General features: G+C 42.7%; 1 protein-coding gene across 1 annotated transcript; it reads left to right on the top strand.

Moving 5' to 3' along the window:
- The first annotated feature begins 618 nt into the window (after positions 1-618).
- On the top strand, positions 619-20,451 carry CLIC3 (chloride intracellular channel 3). The gene is made up of 6 exons (XM_077284627.1): positions 619-997; positions 16,926-17,035; positions 18,283-18,408; positions 18,581-18,687; positions 18,919-19,094; positions 19,373-20,451. The coding sequence occupies exons 1-6, from the start codon at positions 962-964 to the stop codon at positions 19,532-19,534; spliced, it is 717 nt and encodes a 238-aa protein (XP_077140742.1). The 5' UTR covers positions 619-961; the 3' UTR covers positions 19,535-20,451.
- The last annotated feature ends 296 nt before the right edge of the window (positions 20,452-20,747 follow it).

Raw genomic sequence — 20,747 nt, forward strand, 5'->3', positions numbered from 1 at the left:
ATACAGGGCACTCCCCCTAGTGGTGGCTGCAGATATATTATCATGTATCTCTGTATACAGGGAGCTCTCCCTAGTGGTGGCTGCAGATATAGTATCATGTATCTCTATACAGGGAGCTCCCTCTAGTGGTGGCTGCAGACAGGATCTTATCATGTATCTCTGAATACAGGGAGCTCCCCCTAGTGGTGGCTGCAGATATATTATCATGTATCTCTGTGTACAGGGAGCTCCCCCTAGAGGTGGCTACAGACAGAATCTAATCATTCATCTCTGTATGCATGAAGCTCCCTCTAGTGGTGGCTGCAGGAAGCCAGAATTTTGATAATTATTTCTGTGTTTGTGCAGGAGCTTTTGGATCTCTGGCTGCCTACTCTGTACTGTAAATTCAGTGCTATGCAGACCATTATTTGTGGTATTATGAGGCTGGAGGATTTTGGGACCCTTCTGGTATCGGGACAAGGGTGCTGTGTTTAGCACCCTTAGTGCACATGCAGATCAGAAGATCGTGCTCTTTCCTGCCAGTTTCTACATGCCTCCCGTCGTCATGATCTGTATTGTTCTGCATCGCTCACAGTTGACAAATACTGTACATACCAATTCTAGTTTCTTGGATCCACCACTTAGCAGTGACACAATCAGGTTTCGGAGCACACAGGGCAGGAATGTGTGCCGGGATGACCGGTCTTTGGGTGGTCAGGGGATAATGTACGACTGGAATGAATGATTTAGGAGGGTCATATGTGTATTAGAACATGAAGTGTCAGGAAAAGCATCTCTGCCTGACGTGTGTCATGGAGGAATGCAGTTTGTGCAGCTTTATTGGAAAGGGAGTGTCGCTTCAATCGCAGAGAAAACCGGAGGCGAAGATCACACCTGCATAGTCTGAGCGAGGATCAGGACCTGGAAGACTGCGGCAGACACCCGGGGACCCTCCACGGCGTCGGCGACACTGAGCTCCACAATGGTGGACGAACCCAAAATTGAGCTGTTCGTCAAGGTAAAGCAATATCTTTATTAATCACTATTCCCTAGTCTGCAGAGCATCACACCTGCAGATGCCTGCGCTCCTGGAGTCACCGTACAGCGCACGCCACATCGCATGACCCTAAATCCAGATGCTATATTGTAATCTGCAGCTGATCTTATCACCAGGTGACATTTTTAAGAAAGCAGCATATTCTTCTACCACTGTGCACATTGCCAGTATGTTCAGCTATAAAAAGTTAGAGGTCATAAATGGGCTGTATATATCATATACTTTATAGGGGCTCAAATTTATTTTATTTTATTTTTTTTTATCATCCCTATAACAATGTAATGTTGTCTAAGTACAAACAACTTCAATCCACAAAAATCACACATAACCGTACAATAATTACACATAAAGGTACAAATAAAAAGCAACATTATGTTTCTAACCACAATCCTTCCATGTTTATTGGGAGGAGAGGGAGAAAAGAAGAGAGAAGAGGACAAGAGACATTATATTATCCCACTGACCCCGAGCAAAGTCAGGTTTTGTTCTACGTTCATTATCTTTATATAATTTTGTTTCATAACCAAGTTTGCATGTGAACTTTCCTTTTAAGACTAAAGAAAATTCGGTTCTTATTTATTCTGTGATCTTTACAAAAAGTCCTAGAATGTAGCAAGATGCTACTGAACAATAATATTTGTATATTACGATTTATCCTTCCTGTTATTTAACATTATAAAAATAATTACAATTTCTGTAAACTTTTGAAAAAGTTGCACCAAAGATTGCTATATTAACAGTGAAAAATACTTGCATTTGGAAATATTCTGACTATTACAATACTGTCCCATATGTACAAAAATATAACTACTATAATACTGCCCATATGTACAAAAATATAACTACTATAATACTGCCCCTATGTACAATAATATAACTACTATAATACTGTCCCTATGTACAAGAACATAACTACTATAATACTGCCCCATGTACAAGAATATAACTACTATAATACTGCCCTATGTACAATAATATAACTACTATAATACTGCCCCTATGTACAAGAATATAACTACTATAATACTGCCCCCTATGTACAAGAATATATCTACTATAATACTGCCCCTATGTACAAGAACATAACTACTATAATACTGCCCCTATGTACAAGAATATAACTACTATATACTGCCCCTTATGTACAAGAATATAACTACTATAATACTGTCCCTATGTACAAGAATATATCTACTATAATACTGCCCCCTATGTACAAGAATATAACTACTATATTACTGCCCCCTATGTACAAGAATATATCTACTATAATACTGCCCCTATGTACAATAATATATCTACTATAATACTGCCCCCTATGTACAAGAATATAACTACTATATACTGCCCCCTATGTACAAGAATATAACTACTATAATACTGCCCCTATGTACAATAATATAACTAACTAGATGGTGGCCCGATTCTAACGCATCGGGTATTCTAGAATATGTATGTCCACGTAGTATATTGCCCAGCAACGTAGTATATTGCCCAGCCACGTAGTATATTGCCCAGCAACGTAGTATATTGCCCAGCCACGTAGTACAGTATATTGCCCAGCCACGTAGTATATTGCCCAGCCACGTAGTATATTGCCCAGCCACGTAGTATATTGCCCAGCCACGTAGTATACAGCACAGAGCCACGTAGTATATTGCCCAGCCACGTAGTATATTGCACAGCGACGTAGTATACAGACTTAAAATAAAAAATAAACATATACTGGCCTTCCGAAGGCCCTTTGAAGTCTTGGCCCTGTGTGTGGTGCACGCGGCAGCTTCCGGTCCCAGGGTTGGTATGAGCGCAGGAGCTGTGATGACGTCGCGGTCACATGACCGTGACGTCATGGCAGGTCATTCTTGCATACCATCCACATCCGATCACTGGCTCGCTCTTCTTATCTGCATCTCAAAAACATTTCTAGAATTCGCCCTTTTCTTACTTTTGACTCTGCAAAAACTCTTACTGTTTTACTCATTCATTCTCGTCTGGACTATTGTAACTCTCTACTAATCGGCCTCCCTCTTACCAAACTCTCCCCGCTCCAATCTGTCCTGAATGCTGCAGCCAGGATCATATTCCTCACCAACCGTTACACCGATTCCTCTACCTTGTGCCAGTCATTACACTGGCTACCCATCCACTCCAGAATCCAGTACAAAACTACTACCCTCATCCACAAAGCGCTCCATGGCTCAGCACCACCCTACATCTCCTCTCTGGTCTCAGTCTACCACCCTACCCGTGCCCTCCGCTCCGCTAATGACCTCAGGTTAGCATCCTCAATAATCAGAAGCTCCCACTCCCGTCTCCAAGACTTTACACGTGCTGCGCCGATTCTTTGGAATGCACTACCCAGGTTAATACGATTAATCCCCAATCCCCACAGTTTTAAGCGTGCCCTAAAAACTCATTTGTTCAGATTGGCCTACCGCCTCAACGCATTAACCTAACTATCCCTGTGTGGCCTATTAAAATAATAAAAAAAAAAAACCATAATCAGGTTCCTCGCATCATGTTCTCATACATTTTATGCAGTTAATAGCCCTCTGTGTCTGTACTGCTACAAACTTAGGCAGTTAACTGGTTCATACAGCTTTACATGAACACCTGAGCCTTACACTATGGCTGGTCCAAATAATTTAAGCAATTGTTACCATCCACCTCTCGTGTCTCCCCTTTTCCTCATAGTTTGTAAGCTTGCGAGCAGGGCCCTCACTCCTCTTGGTATCTATTTTGAACTGTGATTTCTGTTATGCTGTAATGTCTATTGTCTGTACAAGTTCCCTCTATAATTTGTAAAGCGCTGCGGAATATGTTGGCGCTATATAAAAAAAAATTATTATTATTATTATTAATAGCGGCAGTAACGGAGTGAGTTACCCGAGGCATAACGCGGTCCGTTACCGCTGGCATTAACCCTGTGTGAGCGGTGACTGGAGGGGAGTATGGAGCGGGCGCGGGGCACTGACTGCGGGAAGTATGGAGCGGGCACTGACTGCAGGGGAGTAGGGAGGGACTAATCGGACTGTGGCCGTCGCTGATTGGTCGCGGCAGCCATGACAGGCAGCTGGCGAGACCAATCAGCGACTTGGATTCCATGACAGACAGAGGCCGCGACCAATGAATATCCGTGACAGACAGAAGGACAGACGGAAGTGACCCTTAGACAATTATATAGTACTGTAGATATATACTGCCCCTTATGTACAAGAATATATCTACTATAATGCTGCCCCTATGTACAAGAATATATCTACTATAATGCTGCCCCTATGTACAAGAACATAACTACTATAATACTGCCCCTATGTACAAGAATATAACTACTATAATACTGAAAAAAGGAAGATACATCCTGTACAGGGTCCTCAAAAAAATCCTTCACTGCAAATCCATAAAAACTCCAGACATAGAGTAATTTGAGACGCATTTCAGATAGTTACATCCTTAGTCATTGCATACATCATGCATTCAGTAACAATCCCGAAAAGATGGAAGAATCGGATGCATTTCAAGAGACCAGGATGGATGAACACAGAACTTAAAAACACTTGTTAAAAAGGAAAAAAGAAATGTATATTAAATGCAATGAGGGGATTATATCTAAAGAAGAAAATAATACTGTTTGCAGGGAATGAAGAGCAAAAGTTAGAAGAGCTAAGGCTAGGTTCACATTGCATTAACAGCAGCCCGTTCAACGCTAGCGCAGATAGAGCTAGCAGATTCTCTATTTGCGCTAGTAGTGACGGACCCGGAAACGCTGCAGCCCGTGTCCCAGGGTCCATCACTCAATGACGGCACATCGCTAGCGCACGCCCATTGTGGGCGTGCGCTAGCGATGCGTCCGACATAGGACTTAATGGCGGCATTAACGGACTGCGTTACACCACGTTATGCCACGGTGTAATGTAGTCTGTCTAACGGACGCCTCTAACGCAATGTGAACCCAGCGTAAAGCAAGTAATGAAGTGAGGCTTGCAAGCGAGACCAAAAGCAATAAAAAAGGATTTTAGGGGTATGACAAAAGCAAAACAAACTTCAAAGATGCTATAGGATTTTTACAGGATGAAAATAGTGAAGTGATCAAAAATGATGTTGAGAAGGCCGAACTTTTACATTTCTATTTTGCATCTGTGTTCTCTAAGAAAACAATTGTAACATCAACTGATCTTCACGGTGCCATCAAAGGAATAAAAGAAACCACTCTATCCATAAACAGAGAGATGGTAAGAGAACACTTAGCTAATTTAAATTAATTTAAATCTCCTGGTCCAGATGAATTAAATCCTAGGGTACTGAATGAGTTAGCAGAGGAAACTGCAGAACCACTAGCCACAATATTTGAAAAATCCTGGAGAACAGAAGTCCCAGAGGATTGGAGAAGGGCAAATGTCCCTATCTTCAAAAAAGGAAAGAAGACGGAGCCAGCGAATTACAGGCTAGTGAGCCTTACTTCTATACCAGGAAAGAGTTTTGAACAACATGTATGTCAGTATTTGGACAATAATACAGCAATTAACCAGAGCAAGCATGGGTTTGTGGCAAACAAGTCATGCCAGACTAATTTAATTTCCTTCTATGATGGAATCACTGACTGGGTGGAAATGTGGTAGATACAGTATATTTCGACGTCAGCAAAGCATTTGATAAAGTATCTCATACTATCCTTAGTGAAAAAATGACCAAGTATAGGATTGACATGAAAAATGGTTGCATATCCATTTGGAAAAGTGTTTAATGAGGGGTTCCACAAGTCTCTGTACTGGCCCCAGTGTTGATCAACATTTTTATAAATGATCTAGATAAGGGAACTGAAGGTAAACTAATCAAATTTGCAGACAATGCACAGCTAAAAGAAGACAGAGAAAGGATTCAGAAGGATCCAGATAAGCTTGAGCAATGGGCAGCAACTAATAGAATGGTATTTAACAGAGAGAAATGCAAGATTCTACATCTGGGGAAGAAAAATGAAAATTACATCTACAAAATGGGAGGAATAGAACTAAGCAACAGCATGTGTGAAAAAGACCAGTATACTAATAGATCACAGACTGCACATGAGTCAACAGTGTGATGCAGCAGCAAAAAAAGGCAAACATTTCTAGGATGTATTAAGTGAAGCATAGAATCTAGATCTCGTGAAGTAATTATCCCCCTCTACTCCTCCTTGGTTAGGGCTCATCTAGAATACTGTTCAGTTCTGGGCACCACATTTTAAAAAAAGACATTGAAAAACTGGATCAAGTTCACCGAAGAGCTACCAGGATGGTGAGCAGACTGCAATGTATGTCCTACGAAGAACGGTTAAAGGATCTGGGAATGTTTAGCTTGCAAAAAAAGAAGACCAGGAGGAGAAATAATTGCTGTGTACAAATATCTGAAGGGATGTCACAGTGTAGAGCAGTGTTCCCCAGCTCCGGTCCTCAAGAGCCACCAACAGGTCATGTTTTCAAGATTTCCTTAGTATTGCCCAGGTGGTAGTTGCATCACCTTCACAGACAATAATTCCATCACCTGTGAAATACTAAGGAAATCCTGAAAACATGACCTGTTGGTGGCTCTTGAGGACTGGAGTTAGGGAACACTGGTGTAGAGGGATCATCATTATTCTCATTTGCACATGAAAACACAAGAAGCAATGGGATGAAACTGAAAGGGAGACGATACAGATTAGATATTAATGACAGTGAGGGTGACTAATGAGTGGAACAGGCTGCCACAAGAGGTGGTGAGTTCTCCTTCAATTTAAGTTTTCAAACAGAAGCTGGACAGACATCTATCTAAGATGGGTTAGTGAATCCTGCATTGAGCAGGGGGTTGGACACTATAACTCTGGAGGTCCCTTCCAACTCTAACATTCTATGATTCTATAAAAATATAACTACTATAATATTGCTCCTTATGTACAAGAATATAGCTACTATTATACTGCTCCTATGTACAAGAATATACACTGGATACGGAAAGTATTCAGACCCCTATAAATTTTTAACTTTGTTTCATTGCAGCCATTTGGTGAAGTAAAAAAGTTCATTTTTTTTTCTCAGTAATGTACACTCTGCACCCCATGTTGACTGAAAAAAAACAGAAACGTAGTAATTTTTGCAAATTTATTAAAAAAGAAAAACTGAAATATCACATGGTCATAAGTATTCAGTATTGCTCAGTATTGAGTAGAAGCACCCTTCGGAGCTAGTACATCCATGAGTTTTCTTGGGAATGATGCAACAAGTTTTTCACACCTGGGTTTGGGGATCCTCTGCCATTCTTCCTTGCAGATCCTCTCCAGTTCCGTCAGGTTGGATGGTGAACGTTGGTGGACAGCCATTTTCTGGTCTCTCCAGAGATGCTCAATTGGATTTAGGTCAGGGCTCTGCCTGGGCCTGTCAAGAATATTCACAGAGTTGTTCTGAAGTCACTCCTTTATTTTAGCTGTGTTCTTAGGGTCATAGTCTTGTTGGAAGATGAACATTCTGCCAAGTCTGAGGTCCAGAGCACTCTGGAAGAGGTTTTCATCCAGGATATCTCTGTACTTGGCCGCATTCATGTTTCCTTCAATGACAACCAGTCGTCCTGTCCCTGCAGCTGAAAAACACCCCCATAGCATGATGCTGCCACCACCATGTTTCACTGTTGGGATTGTATTGGGCAGGTGATGAGCAGTACCTGGTTTTCTCTACACATGCTACTTAGAATTATCACCGAAAAGGTCTAACTTTGTCTCATCAGACCAGAGAATCTTCTTTCTCATAGCCTGGGAGTTCATATGTTTTTGTTTTTTTTTAGCAAACTCTATGTGGGCTTTCGTATGTCTTGCACTGAGGAGAGGCTTCCCTTGGGCCACTCTGCCATAAAGGCCCGACTGGTGGAGGGCTGCAGTGATAGTTGACTTTGTGGAACTTTCTCCCATCTCCTTACTGCATCTCTGGAGCTCAGCCACAGTGATATTAGGGTTTTTTACCTCTCTCACCAAGGCTCTTCTCCCACGATTGCTCAGTTTGGCTGGACGGCCAGGTCTAGGAAGACTTCTGGTGGTCCCAAACTTTTTCCATTTAAGGATTATGGAGGGCACTGTGCTCTTAGGTACCTTGAGTATTGCAGAAATTCCGTTGTAACCTTGGCCAGATCTGTGCCTTGCCACAATTCTGTCTTTGAGCTCCTTGGCCAGTTGCTTTGACCTCATGATTCCCATTTGGTCTGACATGCACTGTGACCTGTGAGGTCTTATATAGACAGGTGTGTGCCTTTCCAAAGCAAGTCCTATTCATTTAATTAAACACAGCTGGACTCCAATGAAGGAGTAGAACCATCTCAAGGAGGATCACAAGGAAATAGACAGTATGTGACTTACCGTATTTTTCGGACTATAAGACGCACCGTTCCATAAGACGCACCCCAAATTTGGGGTGAAAATTGCAGGAAAAAGATTTTTTATAAGCTGGGGGTCCGTCTTATTGTCCGAATTTAAGATCTCTTACCTGAGGGCAGGCAGTGGCAGAGCAGGGTCACAGGAGGCATGGTGGTGGCAGAGGTGGGGTGATGCTGAGGTGCGGTGGGTGGAACGGCGTGCACCTGAGCAGGGTCCCATCCTGCTTAGGTGGGCGACGCCATGGCCTGGTGTCCATGGGGAGGTTGCGGCAGTGCTGTGGCGGCGGCAGATGTGCGGTCATTTCCTCAAGTGGCGGCAGCCAGGGTCCCTTCCACATTTGAGGTGACGCCACGGCAGTATTGAAGGAGAGCAGCAGAGCTGGGTGAGTCACGGTTTTCCCGGTGGCGGCGGGCTTACCGGCATTGTGGCGGCGACAGAGGTGCGGGGATGATGTGGCGCGGTGACCGGTATGGCGTGAGCAGGGTCCCGTCCACATTTGAGGTGAATCCGCGGCCAGGTATTGAAGGAGAGCAGCAGAGCTGGGTGAGTTACGGTTTTCCCGGTGGCAGCGGCCATCTTTCTGAGGCCGCGTGTGCGCAGATTCAGTACTCTGCTTCCCAGGGCTTCAGGAAAATGGCCGCGGGAGGCCGCGCGTGCGCAGATGGAGATCGCGGCGGCCATTTTCCTGAAGCCGAGATCTCAATCTGTGAACTCGGCTTCAGAAAAATGGCCGCTGTGATCTCCATCTGCGCACGCGCGGCCTCCCGCGGCCATTTTCCTGAAGCCCCAGGAAGCAGAAAACTCAATCTGCGCACGCGCGGCCTCAGGAAGATGGCCGCCGCCACCGGGAAAACCGTAACTCACCCAGCTCTGCTGCTCTCCTTCAATACCGGGCCGCGGATTCACCTCAAATGTGGATGGGACCCTGCTCACGCCATACCGGTCACCGCGCCACATCATCCCCGCACCTCTGTCGCTGCCACAATGCCGGTAAGCCTACGTTCCAACTATAAGACGCACCCCCCATTTTCCTCACAATTTTTTTGGGGAAAAAGTGCGTCTTATAGTCGGAAAAATACGGTAAATATGAGTGTCTGAGCAAAGGGTCTGAATACTTATGAGCATGTGATATTTCAGTTTTTCTATTTTATTAAATTTGAAAAAAAATCTACATTTGATTGTTTTTTCAGACAATGGGGTGCAGAGTGTACGTACATTACTGTGAAAAAAAATGAAATTTTTTTAAATTTACCAAATGGCTGCAATGAAACAGAGTGAAAAATTTAAAGGGGTATGAATACTTTCTGTACCCACTGTAACTACTATAATACTCCCCCTATGTACAAGAATATAACTACTATAATACTGCCCCTATGTACAAGAATATAACTAATATAATACTGCCCCTTATGTACAAGAATATAACTACTATAATACTGCCTCTAAGTACAAGAATATAACTAATATAATACTGCCCCTTATGTACAAGAATATAACTACTATAATACTGCCCCTATGGACAAGAATATAACTACTATAATACTGCTCCTATGTACAAGAATATAACTACTATAATACTGCTCCTATGTACAAGAATATAACTACTATAATACTGCCCCTTATGTACAAGAATATAACTGCTATAATACTGCTCCTATATACAAGAATATACTGAAACTACTTTAATACTGCTCCTATGTACAAGAATATAACTACTATAATACTGCCCCTATGTACAAGAATATTACTACTATAATACTGCCCCTATGTACAAGAATATAACTACTATAATACTGCCCCTATGTACAAGAATATAACTGCTATAATACTGCTCCAATATACAAGAATATAACTGCTATAATACTGCCCCTTATGTACAAGAATATAACTACTATAATACTGCCCCTATCTACAAGAATATACTGTAACTACTTTAATACTGCTCCTATGTACAAGAATATAACTACTATAATACTGCCCCTATGTACAAGAATATAACTAATATAATACTGCCCCTTATGTATAAGAATATAACTACTATAATACTGCCCCTATGTACAATATAACTGCTATAATACTGCCCCTTATGTACATGAATATAACTGCTATAATACTGCTCCAATATACAAGAATATAACTACTATAATACTGCCCCTTATGTACAAGAATATAACTACTATAATACTGCCCCTATGTACAAGAATATACTGTAACTACTATAATACTGCTCCTATGTACAAGAATATAACTACTATAATACTGCTCCTATGTACAAGAATATAACTGCTATAATACTGCCCCCTATGTACAAGAATATAACTACTATAATACTGCTCCTATGTACAAGAATATAACTGCTATAATACTGCTCCAATATACAAGAATATAACTGCTATAATACTGCCCCTTATGTACAAGAATATAACTACTATAATACTGCCCCTATGTACAAGAATATACTGTAACTACTTTAATACTGCTCCTATGTACAAGAATATAACTAATATAATACTGCCCCTTATGTATAAGAATATAACTACTATAATACTGCTCCTATGTACAAGAATATAACTACTATAATACTGCCCTTTATGTACAAGAATATAACTACTATAATACTGCCCCTATGTACAAGAATATAACTACTATAATACTGCCCCCTATGTACAAGAATATACCTACTATAATACTGCCCCTATGTACAAGAATATAACTGTAATTACTAGTTATCATCTGCACTTGAAAGTTTTGGTAACAAGTTTGGGTTTCTGTTACTTGGTTTCAGTTTCCTGTCTTCTTGTCACCAGTTATTTGTGTGCAGGTTACAGGTGTGATGTCTACTGTCACATGTAAATGATGCTCTGCAGAGAGCGCCCAGATCTCTAGCAATAGACTAAATCTGGACAACTGGTCTATCCAGTTCCCTTTAGAGAGGACCTACATACAGTTTCCTTTCATAGATTTCCTCCTTGCACTGATTATATGTGAAAGAATGGTCAGCTATACAGTAGCATCTTGTGCAGGTAGAGTTGTCATAGGTGCAGAACTGTCTGGTATAAGATAGATAGTGGAGGACCTTCTGGATTTACTGTAATATATTTTCTCTTTTGTTACCACAAGTTCAAAATCCAGATGGGCTATAAAGTTGTTCTTCATGCGAATTTCTGCCTTTGGTGCGACATATGGAAATATTCCCTTATGTGAATTGCCATAACCCTCAAGAAATAACGCAGATCTTGTTCTTTTTTTGTGACCATTTGTTTGAAATCTATGCCAAATCTTCCACTTCTTCTCCAACATTAAGTGTTGTCATAGGGACACTGTGTATCATATCTCATTTATGGGAATCATTGTGGTGAATGCACCATCTGATTTATTTTATTTATTTGGATTCTCACCACATCCCTATGATGGAGCTGAATTGTTGGAGTAGAAGACTGTAAGGGTATGTTTCCACCTTCAGGATGGCCGGCGGTTTGGACGGAGCGGGGAACCCGCTCCGCCCTAAGCCCCGCCCCCTTCTGTGACGCGATGATGCTGGATGTGTTCATTGCACACATCCGACATCATCACACCCCACACATAGGGCCCTGTGATTTACCTTGCGGCGGCGCTGCGTCCCCGCAAGGTACACGGACATGCTGCGATCTAAAAAGACGCGCAGCATGTCCATTATCGCAGGGCCGCCGGGTGCGTGTTACCACGCATAGTGGAGGCGGGATTTGATAAAATCCCCTCCACTATGCTGTAACATCTGGACGCTGCGTGTTTGACGCTGCGGCTCTGCGCAGCGTCAAACACGCAGCGTTTCCTGCACGTGGACACACACCCTCAGAGTTGTCATAGGGACAAAAGCGCATGTAAGAGCTCTAAGACTGCAGTAGTTAATCAGCCATAGGAATAATGTCATTTGGGTATTATCTTTGGGGCAGATTTCCAAGTAAATAAAATAAAGACACCGAGACTTCTGTTATGTAACAATGTACATGGTGCAATGAGTCCAGGGCAGGTCCCGCAGTTCTGGGTGCCAGTGTAGGGTGTGGCGGCAGTAATTAAAAATGACGCCACTAATTAAATGAGTCACCTGGAAAATACTTTGTGAATTAGAAACCCATTGTCCTCTCTGTAGTGAGGTATGATCCCACAGCCCGAAAGGAAGAGACCTCACATCACAAATCCTATAACATTACCCAAAAGTCCACAAGACGCAGCCATATACAGCTCTGGCAAAAATTAAGAGACCACTGCACAGTTTTATAAAAAACAGCTTCTCTACATGTCTGCAGCCATTCCATTCCAGTGTCAGTTGAATTCCAACCTGAGTACACCTCAATCTACTTAAAGGGAACCTGACACCTGAATTTGGCGGGACAGGTTTGCGGTCATATGGGCGGGGTTTTCGGGTGTTTGATTCACCCTTTCCTTATCCGCTGGCTGCATGCTGGCTGCAATATTGGATTGAAGTTCATGCTGTGTCCTCCGTAGTACACGCCTGCGCAAGGCCTTGCGCAGGCGTATACTACGGAGGACACAGCATGAACTTCAATCCAATATTGCGGCCAGCATGCAGCCAGCGGGTAAGGAAAGGGTGAATCGAAAACCCCGCCAAATTCAGGTGACAGGTTCCCTTTAATGTGCTTCTGATTAGGTGATCACCTGAACCAAATCTTATTTAACGAAGGCAAGTATAAAAAACACTGCTGTGGTGTTCACAATCCTCTTGCAATAGGACAAGCTGGATGGCAAAATAAGTGCTAGTAATATCCCAAAAGTAATAGGAATGAAAAAAATAACTTTTAACTATGCCAAAGGAGTTGAAAAGAAAAGTCTTGAGTGAGGAAAAGAAGGGCTCAATTCTGGCTTTACTAGCAGAGGGACACAGTGAGCGTCATGTTGCCTACATCCTTAAAATTTCTAAGATGATAGTCCATTACAACAAGGTCAAGCAGCAGACTTTGGGGACAACAAAGCTACAGACCGGCAGAGGGTGAAAACGACTCTCCACTGACCGGGATGGCCGTCATCTTATTCGAATGTCACTCAGCAACCGCAGGATGACATCAAGTGACCTACAAAAGGAATGGCAAATGGCAGCTGCGGTGAAGTGTATGACAAGAACAGTTCGTAACAGGCTCCTAGAGGCAGGGCTCAAGTCATGTAAAGCTAGGAAAAAGCCTTTCATCAATGAGAAGCAAGGGAGAGCCAGGCTGAAGTTTGCCAAAGACCATAAGGATTGGACCATAGAGGACTGGAGTAAGGTAATCTTCTCTGATGAGTCTAATTTTCAGCTTTGCCCAACACCTGGTCATCTAATGGTTAGACGGAGACCTGGAGAGGCGTACAAGCCACAGTGTCTTGCACCCACTGTGAAATTTGGTGGAGGATTGGTGATGATCTGGGGATGCTCCAGCAAGGCTGGAATTGGGCAGGTTAATCTTTGTGAAGGACGGATGAATCAAGCCGCATACAAGGTTATCCTGGAAAAACAGTTGCTTCCTTCTGCTCAGGCAATGTTCCCCAACTCTGAGGACTGTTTTTTTCCAGTAGGACAATGCGCCATGCCACACACCTAGGTCAATCAAGGTGTGGATGAAGGACCACCACATCAAATCCCTGTCACGGCCAGCCCAATCTCCAGACCTGAACCCCATTGAAAACCTCTGGAATGTAATAAAGAGGAAGATGGATAGTCACAAGCCATCAAACAAAGAAGAACTGCTTACATTTTTGTACCAGGAGTGGCATAAGGTCACCCAGAAGCAGTGTGAACATTTTGCAGTGGTCTCTTAATTTTTGCCAGAGCTGTATATCTAAGGCCGGTTTCACATTGGCATTTGCAGCGGCTGCGGACTTCCTCCATGAAGCCCCGCCCTCGGCCGCAAGCTCCGCCTATTTCTGCATGCGGCCGGCATGCGGCCTGTGTACCTATCTTTAACATTAGGTACGCAGGTCGTGCGGCAGTATGCGGATGCTTCCGCATGCGTCGTTTTGACGATGCGGCGACCAGCGTAGGACGCAACTTGTAGCAATTTTTTTTTCCGCATCGTCAAAACGACGCATGCGGAAGCATCCGCATACAGCGGCACGACCTGCGTACCTAATGTTAAAGATAGGTACACAGGCCGCATGTCGGCCGCATGCAGAAATAGGCGGAGCCAGCGGCGGAGGTGCGGCTGAGGGCGGGGCTTCACGGAGGAAGTCCGCAGCTGCTACAAACGCTAGTGTGAAAGTAGCCTAACTCTATGGATCCGCTGCAGAGCTACATTTTTTTCTGATACAAGTCTGCATAGATACAATTAGAGGAAGAACCGAAGGACTATCTTATCACTGAAATTATTAACTTTATGCAGGGAGCTCCCACTAGTGGTGGCTGCAGACATGATCTTATCATGTATCTCTGAATACAGGGAGCTCCCCCTAGTGGTAGCTTCAGGCAGGATCTTATCATGTAACTGTATACAGGGAGCTCCCCGTCCTGGTGGCTGCAGACAGAATAACATCCTGTATCTCTGTATACAGGGAGCTCCCCCTAGTGGTGGCTACAGACAGGATCTTATCAAGTATCTCTGCATACAGGGTGCTCCCCCTAGTGGTGGCTGCAGACAGAATCTTATCATGCATCTCTGTATACAGGGAGCTCCCCCTAGTGGTGGCTGCAGACACAATCTTATCATGTATCTCTGAATACAGGGAGCTCCCCCTAGTGGTGGCTGCAGACAGAATCTTATCATGTATCTCTGTGTACAGGGAGCTCCCCCTAGTGGAGGCTGCAGACAGGATCTTATCATGTATCTCTGTATACAGGGAGCTCCCCCTAGTGGTGGCTGCAGACAGAATCTTATCATGCATCTCTGTATACAGGGAGCTCCCCCTAGTGGTGGCTGCAGACACAATCTTATCATGTATCTCTGTATACAGGGAGCTCCCACTAGAGGTGGCTGCAGACACAATCTTATCACGTACCTCTGTATACAGGGCGCTCTCCCTAGTGGTGGCTGCAGACAGAATCTTATCATGTATCTCTGTATACAGGGAGCTCCCCCTAGTGGTGGCTGCAGACAGGAGCTTATCATGTATCTCTGTATACAGGGAGCTCCCCCTAGTGGTGGCTGCAGACAGGATCTTATCATGTATCTCTGTATACAGGGATCTCCCCCTAGTGGTGGCTGCAGACAGGATCTTATCATGTATCTCTGTATACAGGGTGCTCCCCCTAGTGGTGGCTGCAGACAGGATCTTATCATACATCTCTGTATACAGGGAGCTCCCCCTAGTGGTGGCTGCAGACAGAATCTTATCATGCATCTCTGTATACAGGGAGCTCCCCCTAGTGGTGGCTGCAGACAGGATCTTATCATACATCTCTGTATACAGGGAGCTCCCCCTAATGGAGGCTGCAGATAGATTCTTACCATGTATCTCTGTATGTAGTGAGTTTAATATACAGAGTTTTGGATTTTAGCTGATCCGTGAAGCTAATCTGCATTAAAATTTGTTGCAGATTTCTGCACACTTTTCTCCAGTTTGCTGAATTTGTCTAAGCAAAATTTCTGCAGTTGAGCAGGTTAGTGAATTCAAGCTGGTATTACTGTGAGCTAAGGGTAAAAAAAGAAAAAAGGATCCACATGGCTGTATGGATAAAAAAAGTGTAATTTTATTTTCACATGGTTAAAAAAAAAAAGTTGTCCAGACAATTTAAAAACATTGCCCATTCTAGAATACGGCCATGTGGATCCTTTTCTTCCTTTTTTTGCAAATTTTCTCCGATGGTCAACGGTATTGGATCCATGCTGTTTAACAAGGAGCAATGCTACTTTTACCACATGGGGAGGCTCTTCCCAAATGTTCTTTTTGTGCTTCTTCTATGATCTACGGGTAATGTCTCACTTTTAGGCCGCCTATGCCCCTGGGGCCCAGGAAACCTGAAGATCAGCATCTTTTACTTCCAGACTGCAGTCTTTTGCACTTCCCTTTAAAGATATCCGTGAGGCCGCTCAGGCAGTTCCAGGACCTGCAGATACCAACCCATCTGGTTTATCCAGTAAATCCTGCCGTTGCCCCCCATTAGCCTCAGAACTAGGATCGGCACCCATGGGTGGGACTTGCGGAAAGAAGGCATTCATTTTGTGGGTTACTAATTACACAATGTCTACACCCCAAATACTAAACCGCGCCCCCGGGTATTTCTAGTTCCTCCGCTCTTTGTCATGAAATCATTTGTGGAATTTCAATTTAGCTTCAAAGGTGTCAACAAGCAAAAATGTCAGGAATCTGTGAGAGGCGATCTTTATGATTAAGGTTTATTGTAAAGAGCAGAGCATGAAATAAGCTTTATCCTATATCTCCTGTATGTGGGACTGGGCTATGTTATAAGAGACATTACAGGAGTGGGCACAGGATTGGCTTATTAGTAAGCCCTCACATAAAAATCTATCCGACTGTGTGTTATGTGCGATCAGATGAGTTCCCTCCGATAATTAACATTAATGAGCTCCATGTCTGGTTGTTTTCTAGTCAAGTGAAGATGGCGAAAGTATCGGCGCAAATCCCTTCTCCCAACGTCTGGCCATGATACTGATGTTTAAAGGTTGCACTTTCACACTGAACACTGTTGACATGAAAAGGTGAGGACAGCAAGTTTTATAATACTGCCCCCTATGTACCAGAATATAATTAGTATAATACTGCCCCTATGTAAAAGAATATAACTACTATAATACTGCCCCCTATGTACAAGAATGTAACTACTATAATACTGCCTCCTATGTACAAGAATATAACTACTATAATACTGCCCCTATGTAGAAGAATATAACTACTATAATACTGCTCCTATGTACAAGAATATAACTACTATAATACTGCTCCTATGTACAAGAATATAACTACTATAATACCGCCCCCTATGTACAAGAATATAACTACTATAATACCGCCCCTATGTAGAAGAATATAACTACTATAATACCGCTCCTATGTACAAGAATATAACTACTATAATACCGCTCCTATGTACAAGAATATAACTACTATAATACCGCCCCTATGTACAAGAATATAACTACTATAATACTGCCCCTTATGTACAAGAATATAACTACTATAATACTGCCCCCTATGTAGAAGAATATAACTACTATAATACTGCTCCTATGTACAAGAATATAACTACTATAATACTGCCCCTATGTACAAGAATATAACTACTATAATACTGCCCCTATGTACAAGAATATAACTACTATAATACTGCCCCCTATGTACAAGAATATAACTACTATAATACTGCTCCTATGTACAAGAATATAACTACTATAATACCGCCCCCTATGTACAAGAATATAACTACTATAATACCGCCCCTATGTAGAAGAATATAACTACTATAATACCGCTCCTATGTACAAGAATATAACTACTATAATACCGCTCCTATGTACAAGAATATAACTACTATAATACCGCCCCTATGTACAAGAATATAACTACTATAATACTGCCCCCTATGTACAAGAATGTAACTACTATAATACTGCCTCCTATGTACAAGAATATAACTACTATAATACTGCCCCTATGTAGAAGAATATAACTACTATAATACTGCTCCTATGTACAAGAATATAACTACTATAATACTGCCCCCTATGTACAAGAATATAACTACTATAATACTGCCCCTATGTACAAGAATATAACTACTATAATACTGCCCTCTGTGTACAAGAATATAACTACTATAATACCGCCATGTGTACAATACATTAACTAATATAATACCACCCCTGTGTACCAGGCTTATAACAGCTGCTATAATACTGCCTATAGCGTATTTCACACAGTACAGTAACCCCTATTTTCTTGTTCTCAGGGCCCCAGATGTGCTGAAGGCTTTGGCTCCAGGAACACAACCTCCATTCCTTATATACAACAATGAAGTAAAAACCGATGTTAACAAGATAGAAGAGTTCCTGGAGGAGAACCTGACACCTCTCCGGTAAGATAGGTGTAATAATGGGGCTCGGACGTGATGAGATTGGACTATTATACATGGTGTGATGACCTGTGGGTCTGGGGAGATGTTGGTGTACGGTATGCCTTATATCACCACTAGAAGGTGTGCAGTTTATGAAGCCTGTAGATGGCGCTAATGATCTGTCCTCTCCTAGTTATCCGAGCATGACGCCCAAATGCAAGGAGTCGAACACTGCGGGCAATGATGTCTTCCAAAAATTCTCTGGGTACATCAAGAACCAGTGCCCTGCCCAGGAAGACAGTAAGTACCACAACAAACAAGAAAAATTGATGATCCCTTCTTTAAAGGGGTTGGTCTACCTTTGGGGATCACATGCATGTTATATAGCACCTCCCTCATTTATGTGGAAGTGTGCGGTGCTGCAGCTTGGTCACATCCATATGACTTTCTCTTAGATCAGCAGTGTTCAGACCTCCACTTTGTCATGGAAATATCCCATTAAGGGTTCATCCACCATTTCTTTTTTTCCAGATCTACAGAAGAGTTTGTTACGGTCGCTATTGAAGTTAGACCTGTTCTTACAGAACCCCCTACCTATCGAGCTGACCGGTGACCCTAAAATGACTGTCTCAAAGAGGAAGTACCTGGATGGGGATAACCTGACCCTGCCTGACTGCAACCTGATGCCCAAACTTCACATCATCAATGTAAGGGATCTATCCAGCCACATTTTTAGTTTAGTTTTTTGTTTGTTTTTTTTTTCTGCCGAGATCAGGTGAAACTTGTACTTGCTCTGGGGTTGTCACGGTTACATCAACAGATCTGCTCCGAATGGACTTCCTGTCATGTGATCTTTGCTCTTTCATATGATTGGAGGTGATCTGACCATAAGTCCATATCGTCACCTTGGAAACGCCAGAGCAAGCACAAATAATAATAAACTACATGTTGTTTCATCATTACTGAATATGTTCTTTACTCACAGATTGTGTGCAAACATTACCGCAATTTCGAGATCCCCAGAGACCTTCAAGGCATCTCCCGCTATCGCCAAAATGCAGAGGAGCTGAAGGCTTTCAAGTACACCTGCCCCAACCCCCAGGAGATCATCCTCTTCTACCGTGATGTTGTCAAGAAAATGCCCTAAACCTGGACGGACTTCACTTCGACATACACAAAAATTTCCCCCCGATGCTAAATCGGCGCCAAGTAGAACTAGACCGCCATCAACCCCTCATCATGAGTGGGAACATTACGACACCCTACAGGATGCAGACGTCACCTGAGGCCATTACAGGTGTTCTCCATCGCGTCGTTCCTCTGTTACTCCTCCTGGAAATGTCTGACAATTCAGCGCTATTCTCCTCTTCAGTGTAACATATCCCTGTACAGTCGGATGTGGTCTAATCAGCACTGACATGAGAAAACAGAGTATTCTTTACGTGGGAAATAGTAACACCCAGTTGTACGTTTATTCATATGTTTCCAGGTGGAAAAACAGATATTATTGCAGGTTTTTTTGTTTTTTTACAAAGTCAGTCATAAAATACATATTTAAATTTGTATTTCTGTACAATATTCCCGGCAGCCATTTTAGTTCTCTTGTTGTCAGACGCCAACTTCTCAAAATGGCGGCTAACTCGCGTGTCAAAGGGCCAACTCCCTTGTCGAGTGGCCATCTTGAATTTGTTGCTTATGCACAGCAACAGTGGCCTTGTTATGTTGAAGTGAAGTGACAAGAGGCTGAAATATGGATGGCCGCAATCTGCTGGCCAGAATTACAAAATGGCCGACGTCACTAAACCTGAGCCCCCGCCGTTACATTCCGGAGGTGTAAGTTGTTTAATGGCAGCCCAATATAAGAGAGTAAGATTTCAGGGTAGTTTAGAGGAGTCGCAAATACCAAGGTGGGCAAAATTCTGCAAGCGCTTCCCTGCTGCGACTGAACTATATCCTTAAAATGGGCAAAAAAATAAAATTGTGCATTGATGTTAATGGACTTTATTTAAACTTTATGCTTGATAAATTTATCATTGTAAATAAACATTTTACAAAAAGTCACAATCGAGTTGTAAAATGACCAAATGATCAAGAGTAAAGTCCTATTTTCCAATATTGTAGTATCACTGACCCACCTGTAGGTGGTGCTGTTGGTTGTGATTCTGATTGCACCAGTACAAAGTAGGCCCCAGTAAATGTAGTTGCTACGACTGCCCAGAGCAACCAATTAGAATGCAGCTAACAGTTTTAAACACGACTTATAAAATGAAAGAAGCAATGTGATTGGCAGCTCTATTTCGTGACTGCAGTAGGAGAGTTTCCTCACAAGAAGGACGACAGCCATTTTGTAGGCCAACACA

Source organism: Ranitomeya variabilis, chromosome 2 (genome assembly GCF_051348905.1).
Source record: "Ranitomeya variabilis isolate aRanVar5 chromosome 2, aRanVar5.hap1, whole genome shotgun sequence".
In the NCBI taxonomy this organism is placed as follows: domain Eukaryota; kingdom Metazoa; phylum Chordata; class Amphibia; order Anura; family Dendrobatidae; genus Ranitomeya; species Ranitomeya variabilis.